The sequence below is a fragment of the Dicentrarchus labrax genome, unplaced genomic scaffold (assembly GCF_905237075.1).
Source record: "Dicentrarchus labrax unplaced genomic scaffold, dlabrax2021, whole genome shotgun sequence".
In the NCBI taxonomy this organism is placed as follows: domain Eukaryota; kingdom Metazoa; phylum Chordata; class Actinopteri; family Moronidae; genus Dicentrarchus; species Dicentrarchus labrax.
The window spans coordinates 19,960,059-19,978,188 of NW_026136718.1; the positions used below are offsets into that span (position 1 = coordinate 19,960,059).

Consider the following 18,130-nt stretch of genomic DNA (forward strand, 5'->3'; position numbering starts at 1 on the left):
ATCCTCCCACAGATTAACAGTTAACTTGACAGTCCTCATGCCTGTGTGTGAGCCTGGACAAAGTGCAAAATACTGTCACCAGGACACAAAGTGGCTCTCATGTAAAAGTGTGGAGGATACAGAATGTTCCTGTAGATGTAACCCCCTTGGATAGTTTAAATATGTTTTTCCGAAGACTTTAAAGTAGTTAAGATGGCTTCATTGGAGTTATACAGCAAGGTAAGACTGACTAAAGTTGTTGTTTTGCGTTTTACAAAGTGATGTTCCCTTAATCGTTCTCTGCTCAGGGCCTAACGTTTATGGGTCCTTTTAAAGAAGAGTAATGGTTTAGATATAAAAACAAAACTCGCAAATGATGTGAGCATTATTGGGTTCGTATGACATCTGGTATGTGCTCGTCAGCTTTCCCCAGCTATGTAGATTTTCATAGAATTTGTTTTAGTGCTCATATCTGTACTGATTGTGTGTTCTTGAGGTTGCACGTAAGGATAAATGTGTTCATCTGCAAAAAATATGTCATTTTCTATCCTTATTTCCGTAAACTTTGTTTTGCTTTAGTTTGTAAAATGGACAAATTAATAAGGCAATTAGATATGTTAGAAGTGGATAATGGCTAATCCATGCAAGCAATTTAGAGTAGGATGACCAGTGTTAATTTTTAACACTGTTTAGGAGCCTTTTATGCTGATGGGTGACAAATATCTCGTCTGGGTGGGGCAGGGACGTGTTACAAGTTAGAGAAAATGCAATATGTCATGAAAATTTACCTGAACTTCAAGTACATGCAGACTGTGTTCAACCTACAGGATTACTTTTGTTCTTTATTATTTAATCAGGATTTTTACAGTTTTGCAAACTCTCCTGTTCTTTTGCTAGGGAGCAAATGTGTGGATTCCTGACCCAGATGCAGTTTGGGTGTCAGCTCTACTCCTCCAGGACTACAGTCCTGGAGAGAAACATCTACTGCTACAGCTCTCTAATGGAAAGGTTAGACACACGTCACCTTTATATGATCATCATCATGGTCCTCAAAGAACAGCAACATGCTAAACTCCAGTGTCCTCTATCACTTTAACTTTCCCACAACAACTACAAACTTTCTTCACCATTTGTAGGAGGTCAATTACCCAGTGGCTTCCCCCTCTGATCTCCCACCGCTGGGGAACCCCGACATCCTTGAGGGGGAAAATGATCTGACAGCTCTCAGCTTCCTCCATGAACCTGCTGTCTTGCACAACCTCCGGGTTCGATTCCTGGACTACAGCAGCATCTACACATACTGTGGTGAGCCCCGAATGGGCGAAAGCAGACAGGGATGATTGTCCAACTAAAAGTGTGACAGCATGAGGTCATTGAGATTCATGCCAGCAACAGGCAGCTCCTGTGTGCTTCTGTCTGATTGACTGTAGCTCATAATGTCGACTTTATTACAGTAGGTCAAAGGTTGAGCCAGGGAGGCAACTCCCTCACTGCCAGCTGTAATACAATTTGACTGTCATAAGACGTAATAACATGTTTGTTAAATGTGTTTTTTTCTAAAAATGAATTTTTGTGTGGTTTTGTCATGAAAATTTGTTTATAAAATTTGTTAGATCTATCTTATGAAAGCTTAGTGCCTTCAATATCCACACTCTGGGGACGCTTTCTTTTCCTTTCCCTCCAGGGATTGTGTTAGTGGCCATCAACCCCTATGACCAGCTCCCCATATATGGAGAGGAGGTGATTGATGCTTACAGCGGTCAGGACATGGCCGACATGGAGCCTCACATCTTCTCTGTGGCCGAGGAAGCCTATCGCACCATGACCAGGTCAGAGGTGAAAGGCTAAAGGTCACATCATGACAACCAGGAGTGTTTGCTGACCTTTCAAACTGTACATCATTTAAAATATTTCCTATACTCTCTCTTGCTCATACTTTGGACCTGCAACAACACTGATATAGGATTTGATAGTTATGCTATCTGTGTGTACAGGGAGGAGAAAAACCAGTCTATCATCATCAGTGGAGAGTCTGGCTCAGGGAAAACGGTCTCAGCCAAGTTTACTATGCGATACTTTGCTGTGGTTGGAGGAGCAGCACAGCAGACCAGCGTGGAGGAAAGGGTCCTGGCCTCCAACCCAATAATGGAGGTGAAGGATGGTTGAACACATTGGTTATTTAGGAATAAGGATCTTCCTGTCAATTATGGTTTATAGATACAAACAACAAATAATTTTGTCTACAGTCTATTGGGAATGCTAAAACCACTCGAAATGACAACAGCAGTCGTTTTGGGAAGTACATCGAGATCGGCTTTGGCAGAAAAGGCGACATCATTGCGGCAAACATGAGGACGTATCTCCTGGAGAAGTCAAGGGTTGTCTTCCAAGTAAGCTCTTTAGCCAGAATGATGATAAAAAACATTTCTTGTACACAAGAATCTTTCATTTGTTAAAAGTAAGTTGTCTCTACATATTTATGTTTATATCAGGCATCAGCAGAGAGGAACTACCATATCTTCTACCAGCTGTGTGCCTCCAGAGAGCTGCCTGAAATGAGAGCCTTGAAACTGGGTGAGTTTTCATTCTCAAAATAATAATATGTCAACACTTCTTTTCCCCTTCCCTGTGTCCATAACATATATATGTGTATTGTAATGACCATTTTGCATACAGTCTGACTGTTCTTTGTGGATTTCAGATGGACCTGAGCGTTTCCGCTACACCAGCCAGGGAGGAGAGATTCATATTCCTGGTACTGATGATTTGTCGGACCTGGAGCGTACTCGCAATGCTTTCACCATTCTGGGTAGAGTAGTTGCATTCACACACACACACACACACACACACACACACACACACACACACACACACACACACACACACACACACACACACACACACACTGTCCAGACTCCTGTAAGATTTCTAAACAACTGAACCTTGCTTATGAAGATATAACAAAATATTGGTTGCATTTGTTAAAATTGCAGGTGTGCAGCCTGACCAACAGATGGAGCTCTTCAGGATCCTGGCTGCTGTTCTGCACCTGGGAAATGTCAACATCCAAGCCAGTGGGAGAAGTTCTGACCGGAGTTATATTGATGTAAGAAATGTATTTCTACTCTGTGTCTCCTCTCCCCCAGAGTGCTTTAGTTGTTCTATAAACACATGTTGTTTTTCCTCAGGCAGACGACCGCTCTCTGGCTGTTTTCTCCAAACTGTTAGGTGTGGAAGGACCTCAGATGGCCCACTGGCTGTGTCAACGCAGACTGGCTGTAGGAGGAGAGATGCTGGTCAAACCCATGTCTGGTCAGCAGGCTGTAGAAGCCAGAGACGCACTGGCCAAACACATATATGGCCAGCTGTTTACATGGACTGTCCAGAGGCTCAACTCTGCTTTGCGCACCCAGGGGCGACAGAGCAAATCTTTTATAGGGGTGCTAGACATCTATGGGTGAGTGATGAGCTTTGTGACACTGGATACAAATAGTTTTTTGTGGTAAAGTTTGTTTATTTGCACCAGAAATATTATGAAATGGTCTGAAGTGTTATTGCAAAGTTAATCTGACCAGTCTTCTCTCTCGGAGCAGGTTTGAGACCTTCGACCGGAACAGTTTTGAGCAGTTCTGTATAAACTATGCGAATGAAAAACTGCAACAGCAGTTCAACAGGGTACGTTTTGTGGCAGGCTATGATAATTAAGGTTTATCTTCCTTAAAGTTTTCATTCATTCATTCAATCTCTGTTTACATACATTTTGGGATACATTGAGGGGTGGAACCTCCTTTTCTATGATGTTGAGACTACATTAGACAGGCAGTAAGGGCACAAACATCAGTTTGTTTAAAAAAATTCTAATTATAGCAATTATGGATTAAAGATTATTATGTGTATTTCTAAAATCTCCCAATGTTATAAGGAAATCAATGTGTCAAGTGCATTATAGGTTATTCCACAAGCACTTTGAATTTGACCCGAGGAGCATGAAGTTTAATCCAGTCCTGAGAGCAGGTTTGATAAGAGCTATAAAATTTGATCATAATAGAAATGATTGACTGATGAATAAAAAATAGAGGAGCAAGTGCTGCTCTGTCTTGGCCTGTCTGCTGTGTAGGAAACAAGCACAGACTGTCCCCCCAGTGGGATGATCTGTTCTTTGTGGCCAAGCTGCCCTCACCGTGTTGATTATTCCAAGCAGTTTCTGTCCTCAGCGTGGTCGACTCATTCACCTTCTCCTTGAATCTTCTGTTTAGAGTCATTGCAATTGATTTTATTTTGTCCCAAGCTTCAGGTTTTATATTATTATTTTGTGTTTGCCTGCAGCACGTGTTCCACTTGGAGCAGGAGGAGTACGTCCGGGAAGAGCTGGCCTGGAGCAGGATCGAGTTCAGTGACAATCAGCAGTGCATCAATCTCATAGAGGGACAACTGGGCCTGTTTGATCTTTTGGATGAGGAGTGTAGGGTCAGTCACGCTGTCCCCCTCTCACCTTCTTTTTTACAATGCATTCAGCTTAATCTTTGCATGTGCACTAAGTTAAATGTAAAAATCTTAGCGATTATTTTAAACAGTGGATCTTGTTGGCTTTAGTGATATATGTGTTTAGTTCTAGTCTCTGTAATAATCAGATGCCCAAAGGTTCAGATGAGAGCTGGGTGCGGAAGCTATACGACCAACACCTGACCAGCAAGCCTCACCCACACTTCCGGAAACCTCGCATGTCCAACAGCGCGTTCATTATCCTGCACTTTGCTGACATGGTGAGTGATGAAGGTCAACGCGCTGATTCTTGGAAAACTGGACAGAATCTGTTTTCAACCTGTAATTTAATTCTCCAGGGAGAAGCCTCAATAACTCATAAGACTTTATGAATATTTATATTAACAGTTTTGTCCTTTTTTGTCAGGTGCAATATGAATGTGATGGCTTTTTAGACAAGAATCGAGATACTGTCTTTGAGGAGCTTATTAACATTCTGAAAGCAAGTCAGGTACACACATATTACTTATTAAATGTTCATTTAAAGTTCATTTAATTTCTATGTGGCCTGAGGATGACGAACTTGTGTCTGTGTGTGTTTGTGTGGGCGTCAGTCTGAGCTGGTGGCTGAGTTGTTCCAGCAGCAGGGAAATGTGTCCTCTGTGGCTAATGGAAGTGTTCGCTCAGGGAAAAGAGCCAGAGAACATAAACTGACAGTGGGCTTCCAGGTGAGCAGCTATGACTGCATCCTTTTTGTGGATTGAGTAGAGAATTTGCCCATAACACTTTATGTTGTGTGTGTTCATTGTGCTTTGTTTTGGTGCCTGTCAGTTCCGTCAGTCCTTACAGATGCTAATGGACACTCTCAACAGCACCACTCCTCACTATGTCCGCTGTATTAAACCCAACGACCTCAAAGAACCCTTTTTGTATGTTTGGCTTGTCTTCACAAAATTAAAAGTTTATGCATTTGATTTTTTATTGTCACTTAAACTGGTGTTTGCAGCAAGCAAGCTAACAGCCTTGCTTTGTTAGGTTTGACCCCAGGAGGACAGTCCAGCAGTTGCGAGCCTGTGGGGTGCTGGAGACAATTCGCATCAGCGCTGCAGGTTATCCATCCAGGTACTGAGCACTTCCTGGACATTCATCTTGCTCTCTGTAAAGCTCTCACACAGTATGATAACTATTAGACACTTGTGTAAAGACACTAAAAGAGGATTTCAGCAGTCATGGAGTAAAAAAGACACATGGATCACAGTTGGGTTTAATCTTAAAGGACTAGACTATATCAGGGGTTTTGGTAACTGCAACTATTTTTGGTTTGTAGACCATTAATTACAAATTATGTGTACCTTGTATGAAATAAGGTCTTTTTCTTACCTTTTATGTAGAATTTCTTTCAATTTTTGGCAATATGGTATAGCAATTAATTTACATAAAATACAGCAAACCTGTGCGAGATAGATATGATGATTTGATTTTGTCTTTATTTATTTACTTTATTATTATTTATTTATTTTGGTCACAGTTTCCAGTTTCCACTATTTGAGAGTCAGCCCCTGAACCTACAGTACAAACAATGAACAAACTCAGGAAGACTCGCATCACAACAATCCCTGATGTATACCACAACAGTGCTACAAAATGATGAAAGCATAAAGTAGTATAAATGTTCAGTAATACAACATATGTCTGATTAATGCTTTATATTTGATTAAGTTTCACTGTGGTGCATTGCATTTGCTAGTTATTATGTGGAATAGAAGAAAAAACTAAAAGAAATGATCAAACCATCTTAACTGACCTATTAAGCTGTTTTCTGTTCAAAATCTTTGTTTCCAGATGGACGTACGAGGAGTTCTTCAGCAGGTACCGCCTTCTGCTTCGAGGTTCTCAGAGCCAGGAACAGGCCCAGGCGTCGTGCAGACAGACCCTGCCTGAGCTCATTCCAGATCCAGACCAGTACTGCTTTGGAAAGACCAAAGTATTTTTCCGGGCGGGTCAGGTGGCTCTTCTGGAGAGGCTGAGAGCTGAGAGGCTGCGTGTTGCTGCTGTGATCATCCAGGGCCGGGTCAGAGGATGGTTGGCACGGATTAGATACACCAGGATCTGCTGGGCAACTGTCACCATACAGAGATACTGCAGAGGAGCTCTGGCCAGACGGTGAGGAGAGAAAGATAGATACAATATATTTAATCCGGTATTCCTCTGTATTACAGTATGGCCTCTTTGGCACATTTTATTTCTGAAAAGTAAAGTGACAGATTTTTAGAAAAAATGACCTGTAGTTGATGTGTCTCATACTGATGTTTGGTGATAGTCAGAAACTATGATTATATAGTGTATAACTACATATATATGTATATATTTATATAAAAAGATATGAATGATTTGTTCAGTATAGCTAATGAAGCCAGGTTGAGCCAGCTCAGGAACTACTATAAATTTTATACTGCACAATAATCTGTTGAAACTAGAAAAATAGCGCCAGGTATGAAATTACATTTTCTGCACTTACATTTCCCCTTTTTTTTATTTTTGCTAAAGGTTGGCTCTGACCCTGCGTTACACCAAGGCTGCTTTAGTAATCCAGAAGACCTACCGCATGGTGGTGGTCAGACAGTTATTCCTCATGATCCGACAAGCCACCATCATCATTCAGGCCTTTACCAGGGGCACACTGGAGCGCCGCAGATACAGACTGGTCAGCATTTAATTACACCCTTAACCCCCTCATTAGCTGCTTGAGTAGATCTTTAATACACAACGTCAACCTTCCCATTTTGATTAGATTTTTTTATCACTCTTTGAAGTTGCATTAATTGAAGTTAATTGTGAATACTAGTTAGTTAGTTAGCTAAGTTAAATGGACAAAAATCTGAATTTATGAAACCTTTGTCTCCCTCCTCAGTTGGTGGCGGAACAGGCTGCTGTCTTGCTTCAGGCGAGAGTGCGTGGGTGGTTGGCGAGGCAGGCGTACAGGCGAGTGCGTGCAGCGGTGGTGTACATGCAGTGCTGTGTGCGCCGCAGGGCTGCCAGGAGAGCGCTACTGAAACTAAAGACAGAGGCCCGCTCAGTGGAGAGGTACAGAGAGCTCAACAAGGGCATGGAAGTCAAACTGATGCAGCTGCAGCTAAGAGCAGACCAGGAGGTGGGTGAAGGTTTGATTCTGTGATGTGAACCTTGTAAGCTCTAAAGTGTCTGTGTCAAGAGGACATTGCTTTCTGTATTCACATGATAAAGTTGCGTTTGCATGTGTCCAGGGCAGGAAGAGTGCAGCTTTGAGAGAGACCCTGCATGCAGAGCGTGAGGCCACCGGTGCTGAGCTGGAGGCTTTGAGGGCGACAATACAGAAACTAGAGAGCCAGAAACAAGAGAAGCCTCAACCCTGCCCCGTCATCAGCGAGAGAGAGGTAGAGGAAAGAAGGAGAGCTGAAGAGAAGGCTGCCCAGGACATCCTTCAACTCACACAAGTAGGTCTACCAACCCAAGAATAACCTGACACATTTCAGACAGCTGATGATGGTGTCATTATTAGGAGTGAAGTGAACATTTTATTTTCCTTGACAATCTTAGATCCTTCTGATTATCAGGACCTTTAAGTGTTTATTCTCATTATCACTCATTTTTAAGGAGTTGCAAGCCCTGCAGAGAGAAAAGGACAATTTTTGCAAGGAGAGAGAGGATCTCTCTGCTCTCTTGCTTGAACAAGAAAAAGCACAAGAAGGTAGTATTTACACTTACCTCATAAGTACACCTTTAGCCTTCTTTCGCTCTGTGTTTTTTATGTTTTTATTTTACTTTGTGTGTGTGCAGAGCATGTGCAACAGGCTGTGTCTCAGGCGAGTGCAGCTCTGAGGGCAGAGCTGGATGAGGAGAGAAGAAAGTATCAGGGCCTCCTGAGAGAGTTCACCAGACTGGAGCAGAGATACGACAACCTCAGGGAGATGAGTCTGCTCACTGAGGTTCATAACGTTCCTACACACACATCAATACTCTGACAAAAAGACCATTTCAACACTTAAAAGTCTTGGTTTCTCCTCACAGTGCACCAAAGGCCACAGAAGGACGGACTCCACCCAGAGTCTGAGCTTGGAGCATCCCTCACCCACTCTGCTGTCACCCCATTCGCTAACCCCACTCTCCTCGTCACCCCTCCCATCTGCCTTTCCTTCCCCAGAGGAGGTTCGCAGGGTTAGCGTGACATCTCCCTCCTTTGAGAGGAAAACCTCAGTGTGGAGCTCTGAAACACCAATGGTAAGAGAATGTAGGAGTGGGAAAAATAAATCTCAAAAGAGGAATGTCACAAAACGTCCCAAATGATCAATGAGTGCCTCTGTGCTTCTCAACTTGAAACATAATCTCATTAGGTCCCGCAATAAAAAGCCACAATGTTTTCATTTTTGCTTCGACAGGACCAGTTGATGGAGAAGATGGACGTGGCCAAAGACCCAGCAGTGAAGATGAAAGGGGAGGACCTGGCACATGCTTATGATGCTGTACGAGTGGCCAACAAGTCAGTCTGTCACTACTCACTCCTTCATTCCTATTAGTGTGTCAACTTGCTTCCCCTTCAATTGTATGCTATGATTTATATTTGGTGGATGAATCCTGCTTTGTCAGGTTTCTGGAGAGTCAGCTACGTGGCCAGCGCAATCAGCGGGAGGAGGAGCTGGAGGCTCTGAGGTGGCAGCTTAGTCAGGCGATCTCTGGTTCTTCCTCTGCTGAACAGCGACAGGTATTGACTTATTAAGGCAGTCATCTCTGGTGCATGAAGGATACTGTTGAAAGGAAAATGTCTAGATGAATCGTAATGGAGTTTGTTTCAACATTTGGACATGTTTTGATGTGGCAGGTTTTTCTTCCCCTGACCTTGATAGCTCCCATCTTCCTAAAAATCCCTTTCTACCACTTTCCTCCTCACTCATCGTTTCTCTCTGACATAATCACTCTATTGTCTGTAAAGTAAGAGCCAGTAGATTCTGGTGGCTTGTAATTTAGTTTACTCAAATAATATATTTTTCATCTTGTTCCTACAGTTGCATGTTTGAGCTTCACTGTGCAGAATGATGTATGTGCAGATTTTGACACTAGAAGGACGTTTTCACATTCATGAAGTGATTTTAACTATGAGCATGACAAATAGTTTGGTCAGTCCTGTATATCCTATAAATATTATGCAACTTTCTATGCAAGATTCTTAATGTGATAGAAGGAGTACATGCCTTTTTAATGGCTTTAATTTGGAAATGTATACTTTTTTGTGGACACACATTATTATACGTCCTAATACACGTCTGGAGGGCATCTTTAAGCTTTTTTCTACAGTTTCTACTGAAAGTCAGTTTGGTTGAGAGTGTGTGTTTGTGTGTGAAGGAACTGCAGGAACTACTAGAAGCCAGAGAGCAAGAGTGTGTCAGACTGAGGAGAGAGCTGAAAGAGCTTAAAAACACGGTCTCACTCAGACGTCTCCTAACACAAGGTAAGATCTCGTCAGATCACCTGTGGAGGCACTGTACAGAACTATTGCTGTTGTCATCATATGTGAAAGTCTTCTAGGTCATTGTATTTGTTGTTTGCTACAAACTTTCAGAATAAAATGTTCACTGAAAATACAACGTTTATGAAATATGAAGTTTTACTTGACATCACAGTATGTAGCTATGTTTAAATCATTAACTAATATTGCTCCTAAAATAACAATGTTAAAATGTACTTGAGAACAGATAAGTAAACATTTATCATTAGAGAAATATCATCATTAGATAAAAAGTTTACATAAAGAACTTGATGAAGGTCATTTAAGAATGTATAAAGTATTAAACTCTCCAGTTATATTGTCTCTTACATCTCTGTAGTCTTCAGTTTTTCAGTTGTTTGTGTTGATGATTTGATGTTTCCTCTTTCCAGTTCTCCCATCAGATTTTACCCCAGAGACCTCCTCCTGTCCATCCCGACCAAAACCTGCAACAGTGACTGGTTTACTGGAATGTAGGAAAAGAGATGAAACCAAACTCATCAAGAACCTCATCACAGGTGAGCTCGACCCCTGTCTGCCCTACTCATCTTCATCTGCCTTGTTGTATAATCCCCAGGGATATTGGCATATCCCAAGTGTTGAGGAGTTTCACAAGTAGAAAGAACATTTTACAGAGTATACTGGAACATATTTTTAAGCTTTCAATTATATTGTGTTTGTGGTTGAGACTGTTGTGAAACCACACAGTTTGCCCCTTTAGAGCAACAGTAACAAACCAAACAAATAGTGAATATTAACAAACCCTATATTCAAGTTTTAATACATATAGTGCATCTATATAGGTCAGGGCCATAGTAGAAACTTACATACTCCTTACAAGTATGTACGTTTAGTAGGTTAGTTTCTTAGTTTTTATTCAGTGGTTAGGTACAAGCAGATATTAAAAAGACATTTGACATAAAGTATATTTAAATGGAAACCTCTCTAGGCCTTACATTTTGTTTTATCGTCAATTAATCTGCCAATTATTTTCTTGATTGTCAGTTGATCATTAGGTATAAAAAATGTAAGGAAATAGTGGTATAAAAGCCCCTGACATTCCTCAAGCCTAAGTTGCAAAACCCTCAAATTACTGATTCATTATCACATAAGAAACACAAAAGCAAATCCTCATAGTAGAGAGGCTTGTACAAGGGAATACGTCATCATAGTGACTCCTTAAAGTTGCTGTGCCTTTTTAAATGTACTTATTGGGAACATCCACCAACAAATTATGATGATGACTGGAATGACACAGCGGTCTCCTACATGGGCTGTAAGAGGATTCTTTAAATGCTTTAGAAACCTTTCTATGGGGTGACACAGTTTTGAAGTGTACCCTCTGAGTATGATGTGACAAGAACAAACTTTTACTGTAACTAACTCTTATACAGCTGACGAATATGACCTGGCCTTGTTCTCTCTGCCATTGCTGCTCTCTCTGTCTGTTGTCCAGACATCCGAGTTGACAGCGCCCTGTCTCTGCCTCCTGGTCTGCCTGCCAGCGTGCTCTTCCTGTGTGTTCGTCACGCCGATTGCAGCGGAGACCAAACTCACACTCGCTCACTCTGTAGCGCTGCTGTCACGGCTATGAAGGCGGCTCTGAAGGTAAACTGAGTTCTGAATCTGCTCGGTGCACCATATGGTTGAGGTTTCATACGTAAGGGCAAATCTCACCTCGTGTCGGGTAGGTTGTCAGTTACAGAGAATCATCGACAACTGTGACTTTGAAACACTTTCATGTGATTGTTTTGTCCTATGTGTGTGTCCAACCTCAACAATCTGGCCTCTAAGGAGAAAGTAAACAACAACAAAGGCCATATACCTCTCACACACACGTATACAACATAATAGCACTGAGATATTTATTTGATTTTTATCACATTTCATCTTATCCTCCCTGCAGAAACACAGTAACGATGTGGATATGACAGCTCTATGGCTGAAAAACGGCTGTCTGTTGCACGATCTTTTGACCCAGCACTCCCCAAAACAGGTAGGAGGGACATGTATTTGTTATTTACATCTTACTGACCTTCAGCATCTTTGTCCCTACAAACCACAGTGCCACCACCCTTTTTTTTCTCCTCATCTTGTACACAGTCTCTGACTAACAGAATTAAAGGTCCAGTGTGTAAGATTTAAGAGGATCTATAATCATAAATGGAATATAATATCCATAGGTATGTTTTCATTAGTGTGTAATCACCTGAATATGGGAATCGTTGTGTTTTTGTTGCATTAGAATGAGTCTTTCTTATCTCCAGAAGCTGTGGGTTGCCGTGTTCAGTTAGGTGCTGTCTGAAACTTCACTCAATCTCAATACATTTTACTATGTGAATGTATGACTGGATTCATTACTTTTAAGACCCTTGACTCGGACAAACTGGTTCCACTGACCACGGATCTGAGTGTCTTGATCCGTGCCCTGAGTAACCTCTGTATCCAGGCCTATCAGCAGCTCCTCTCCATCACTGAAAAACGTCTACAAAACATCATAGGTATCACTATAATGAAGACGATGCTGGTAATGCTGTCCCCCTGCATTGCTCCCCTTATCTAACCTCCTTGCTCCCTCCCTCCCTCAGTCCCTGCTCTTTTGGAGAGCGAGACCATCCCAGGTCTGTCTGGCTCTGCAGTAAAGTTGGGAACGTCCAGAAAGCGAGCAGGCTCGGACCCCAGGACCGTAGGAGGCGACGCTCCCACTATGGGGTTGGTGCTCAGGGAGCTGGGAGCCCTGCACACTGCTTTGTCCCATCAGGCTCTGCCCCCGACACAGATGGAACAGGCCTTCCACCAGCTCACCTACCTCATCTCTGCCTCCGCTTTCAACAGCCTGCTGCTGAGGAAAGACATGTGCTGCTGGAGTCGTGGCATGCAAATACGGTAGAAATATGCACAAATAATCTACATATACAAAAAAATGTATATCACGTGTGCAACTTTAAATTAGGAATGAATGTAATTTATAAATTTAATATAATTGATTTATTCTAATTCAATTTAATGTAAGTTATTCAGATTCAGTTTCATTATTTTAATTCAATTTATTTGGTGGAATTTGATTGAAATTAATTTATAATTAATTTTCCATTTAACTTTCTTTTCTTCATGTACAGTACTTTAATTACATTTTAATTTAACTTGTTAATCTCTACTCTCTAACTCTGTTATGATGTTCAGCTCATTTTACATTAGGAGAACAGATCAGATCCATATCCTGACTGTACAATAATATAATAAACCACAAACTACACTTACTAAACATTACCATAGTTATACCATCAATGCCTCCCTGAAACAGTATCAATATTGACTATTTGCAATTATAAAATAATATTTTATTGCAAAGCCAATGCATATATTGCATTACAGTCTGCCTATGTTCATATTATTACATGTGTAAACAGATTATTTATTAATCAGCCTGTCGTTTTCTTGTCATTAAGCTATAACGTGAGTCTATTGGAAGAGTGGCTGCGGAGCCGAGGTCTGCAGGCAGGGGGCGCTGTGGCCACACTAGAACCCCTCATTCAGGCAGTTCAGCTGCTGCAGGCAGGGAAAAAGTCGGAGGCGGATGCACAGGCCCTTGTTCAGACCTGCACTGCCCTGTCCAGCCAGCAGGTGCCTCTTTGTCTATCTCCATCTGGCTTAAAGTAGAACTGCACTTACAGTATTTAACTGCCTGCTGGTGTCTGTTTTGTTTAACAGATTGTGAAGATTCTGACCCTCTACACTCCCAGCAGTGACCTTGATGAAAGAGTCACACTGAATTTCATCCGTACTGTCCAGGTACGGTCTGCAGCCGCAAGGGTTTATGTGTTTTTCAGTTTAAATTAGTGTGTCTCATGTGGGCGGTCTCTTGTCTCTTCTAGGGGCTTCTCAAAGGCCGTTCTGACGGTCAGCCTCCACAGCTCCTGATGGATGTGAGGCGGGTGTTCCCTGTCACATTTCCCTATTTGCCTCCCCCTGTCCTCCATGCTGAGCAGTTAGTCATCCCAGACTCCCTGAAGATCTCCTTCCTGCGCAGAGCCTAAAACACAGGATGTACAGTCGGGCCTCTTTAGAGCAAATATATTAATGTTTAGCAAAATTAACTCCCAACCTATTGAATTCAGTCCTTTGAAATTTAAATAACTTCCCGGAGGTGTTGTGAACTTCATTCAGATTTTGGAGTGGAGGCACTAACTTGTTTAATTAATCTGTTAATTATCAGTGGATTAGTCTGTGAACTAATCAAAGTCAGAGGTTATGTGAAACATTTACGTCTCAGTTAATTAACTGGTGAGTTTATAATGGCACAAATGCTAATGCAGAGCAGGAATATGAAGTATTTCTTTAAAAAAAAGGTTGGATAAAAATGTATTAATTGGGCCGTTATGTAATAAGACATAGCAAAGGCGCAGCTATATCTCAGTACAGTTAGACAAATAAGGAAGGAAATTCATTTTTTTTTCATATTTTATTGGAAGCAGAAACACAATGAGACTGCAGTCCCAGTAACCTCAACCCCCAATAAGAACAACCAGAATAAAAAAAACCCAAAAAATTAGAAACATCTCGTGTATAAAAAAATTCTCATGCGAGTACTTTGTACCACTACACATCATCAGTAATACATATTTATATATTCACAAACATTGGAAAAATAGAAAACAATAATGAAATATCAAAATAAAGGAGACAACAATTGGCATCAAAACATCAAATAATTATGCGTGCTGGCACAAAACATTTTTTTCTTTTTGTTTTATTGTTCCTATCATGCACCATTTCTGGTAGTACAGGACCGGCGTCGCTGTGCAGCTGTCTGTCTGTGTGGCCTGGTCAGCTAGACAGAACAGATCATGCATGTCTGTCCACTTTGTGTCTGTGTGCTTTTCATTGTGCTTCTAACATTTATCCTCATCCTTAACTTCTGTGTGCATTCCTGTTCCACATGCCAGTCCAATACCCCAACACGCAAACTGAGCCTCTGAAGGAGGAGGAGGAATTCCCTCGACTAAAATATCATTGTCAACAGCAATAAATAAAGATTTTTTTTTCGTGGCATTTCCAGCTATGTGACAGTTGTGTAACTGTTATTTAAAGTTATTAAAATACTGTGCAGATGTCCCATGAATAGAAGACCTTGTACACACCAGAGATTAGATGGGTAGTTTTTCCATTGTATAGTCTATATGAAAGCAGAATAATTCCAGTGTAAAAGGCAGAAGCTAGCTGTGTATATTTATTTCTTAATGAAGCCCATTAAATAATCAGATTTGTGCAAATTGCTTGTCATTCATCTCCAATGTGTACATGGCCTTCCTCTATCTTTCAATAATAGCTACATATCCAGATTGGGCACCTGCACACACATAATTCCCAACTGCCTGGTCAGCCAGAGCAAAATTCAAGTCTACAAAAGAGCAGCAAACTTCACTTCACATAGTCTGACGTGTGTTTGTTACATCTGAGCTATTTACAATGCCAATCAACAACAATTGATCTCTCTGTTCCAGATTATTTTCCTCTGCGCTGAAAAGCTGCACAAACAAATTTCCGTCTCTCAACAGCTCTACTACAGCTGTGATATTTGGCCCATTACGATAGAGACAGCATGTACAACATATCAGACAAACACTTGTGCTGATATAATAAGAATAATAATCCACAATGTAAACATTATAAGACTGCTTCAAAAAAACGGCTCATCTACATAGATTTTTATAGATTAGATGCATAGAGTTCAGTTCTTACACCTTGTTGAAAAGAGAGGGGGTCTGTTAACTTGTTCATTTACGATCAATTGCTTTGGGGGTAGAGGCCCTCATCAGTGGCAACTGAGGCAAAGAGAGGCAGAACAACCTATCAGTATTAAACTTTGAATCATTTCCTCACCTAGATGCTTTTAAGTTCACAAAACCATACACACCTCTCAAAGAAATAAACTGATTAACATTGTTTTCCTTTTTTTAAAAAAAGGAAGAAAAGGGCATTCATGGACATAACAATTGAATTAAAAGACATGCCGGAAAAGTCAAAAGTCAATTAAAAACATTTAGTTTCATGTGAAATTGACTCTTCATTAAAGAAAGAAATGTAAGCCTTGATGTGTACTTCCTGTCATTCCATAAATAATTACTGAAAAACAAACAATAGAAAGTATAAATGTGTTATTACGGGTGCATTAAAGACCCCTGTGCTTCTAAATCTTCACACTACATCTCTACTAATCTGTAGGCCCTCTTTTAAATGTCAGCACCAGACCTGGTGTGGTCTGGTTCTGCAGCCCTTTAGCAGAGGTCTGACATCTGCAGTGTCAGGGATCAGGGTTACAGCTTCTGCAGCTGGATCATTAGGGATTGTGGGTGGCTGATCATTACAGATTTGTGCTCTCCCCGGGGGGAAGGGTGTGTTGTTTTGTAACCCAAGTAGATATTTTACCTCAGAGGATGTTGCTTTTACAAAATAGGATCTCAGGGATGTTTTATTCATCCTCTTACATGCAGGTTTTGATTTGGCAGTTTTTCTTCTACCATCGTGCACCTCTTAACACACCCAGTATAGGTCTGTCTGTGGAATGTTTACAGTAACATAATAAAGATAAGACATAGGACGCATCCTCCCCAAAGTAAAAGACACTTAGAAAATCTAATCTGAATATGAACACCCCCCCTCTGTGTGATGTTCTTTGCTTGTGATGGCTTCCTGTGATTACATTTGCAGGTAACAGGCAACACGGGCGGCTACATGAGGTCAACATTAGAACATCTTGCAACACACTCAGATTATACACTCGGACACGATCACTCTCGCATGCATGTAGTCTGATGAATCACAGTGCTTAAAGTGCTTCATCAGATTAATCTCTCTATACAGTCGCTATACAGGAAACACACATACTGTACGAGGGTCAACAAGACAGAAGGCATTGAGGGTGTCAGGCAGTGTGCTCTGTTACAGGGTAGACGGACATAAAGACGGACAAGGACAATCTTTCATCCATCGAATAATCCTGTATATAACTTTACATATGTCCTTCATATATTATATATTATGATATATATATATATATATTTAAATATAAATATAATTTGGAAGAAAGCAGTAAATAAAAAAAAAAATTATCATAACTAAATAGTGCTTTGTTCCCAGTATGTGTTCCCCACCCAATATCTGGAATGTTTGAGGCCTTGCAGCCATTGCGTTGTTGTTAATGGGTCAGTTGGACAGTTGGTCCTGTTGTGCTTAGGGCTGGTCTTGGCATATTTCAGTGATTATCTGTTGGCACTTGCGGTCCCCTTCTCTGAGCGGGTGCAGGCCAGGGAAGGGGCGAGAGAAACTGGAAAGGTGGTGGGGGTAAAGTAAAAAGGCAGAAAAGAAAAGTGAGAAATAAAGCCAAAGTACTAAAGCCTACAAGATATTTCTCACCCTAACCGGTCAGACGAGGTGTGTGTGTCTGTGGATGTGTGTGTGTGTGTATGGCACGACTCGACTCTATGGACAGTAGTAACTCTACGTACTGTTCATCAAAAGGATGGACGATAATATCTGCAACAATAAAGACATTGGTGCTTTTTTTTGAAGAAAATGAGAGATGACTTGTTCAGCACTGTGTCCTTCCCACTGAAATAGATGTATTTACAGCACTAGATGTGTGGTGACTGTTGTCTTATCTGTGCTTTTACAACACTGGATCATTAGGGCAGTGGCTAGCAGTGGCTCAGGGAGAACACCAGGGCAGTAGGAAGTCTGATTTGAGCTTCAGACGGGGGTCTTTTAAAAAAAATCTGTCTTGTCTCTTAGCTGCGGCCCTCCTCTGCAGAGCGCTGGTCAGACTTGAGCTTGACAAACTCCTTGGCCACGTCGTCATTGTTGCGTTGGGAGAGGATACGGAGGACAGTGAGTCCCGTCTCGTCCATGTGGATGCGTTTACCCAGCGGCAGCCAGCAGGCGACGCTGCCTTTGGAGGCCATGTCCTTCAGCTGCAGGACGGCCATGCCCACGGTGCGGTCCTCTCGCGCAAAGCAGTAGTCCTTCACACATACCTGCAGCTCGTAGCACTCGGGGCCCACCTCATTACTCAGGGTGCTGCAGTGGGGAGAGGACAGGCAAGTTTGCTCATTGTAATTTTCTACAACCTTAGAAGAAGAAAAAACAACCAAT

At 41.5% G+C, this 18,130-nt stretch overlaps 2 protein-coding genes across 2 annotated transcripts in view; one reads left to right on the forward strand and one right to left on the reverse strand.

Annotated features, from left to right (window-relative positions):
- The first annotated feature begins 86 nt into the window (after positions 1–86).
- On the forward strand, positions 87–14,768 carry si:dkey-110c1.10 (unconventional myosin-Vb). Its single transcript, XM_051375496.1, has 35 exons — positions 87–219; positions 877–987; positions 1,116–1,284; positions 1,664–1,808; positions 1,974–2,130; positions 2,226–2,369; positions 2,472–2,553; positions 2,681–2,788; positions 2,973–3,085; positions 3,168–3,436; positions 3,573–3,654; positions 4,306–4,446; positions 4,611–4,742; positions 4,889–4,972; positions 5,076–5,189; positions 5,293–5,390; positions 5,497–5,583; positions 6,304–6,624; positions 7,009–7,165; positions 7,373–7,612; positions 7,725–7,934; positions 8,095–8,188; positions 8,278–8,426; positions 8,509–8,718; positions 8,877–8,977; positions 9,085–9,199; positions 9,838–9,943; positions 10,372–10,497; positions 11,436–11,587; positions 11,886–11,975; positions 12,348–12,480; positions 12,568–12,865; positions 13,429–13,603; positions 13,691–13,771; positions 13,855–14,768. The coding sequence occupies exons 1-35, from the start codon at positions 193–195 to the stop codon at positions 14,014–14,016; spliced, it is 4,983 nt and encodes a 1,660-aa protein (XP_051231456.1). The 5' UTR covers positions 87–192; the 3' UTR covers positions 14,017–14,768.
- Positions 14,423–18,130, reverse strand: part of unc13a (unc-13 homolog A (C. elegans)) — a 45,447-nt gene continuing 41,739 nt past the window's right edge. The window contains exon 42 of the mRNA XM_051375574.1: positions 14,423–18,055. Coding sequence (XP_051231534.1) covers positions 17,767–18,055 — 289 coding nt within the window. The 3' untranslated portion in view covers positions 14,423–17,766. The remainder of the gene's footprint in view (positions 18,056–18,130) is intronic.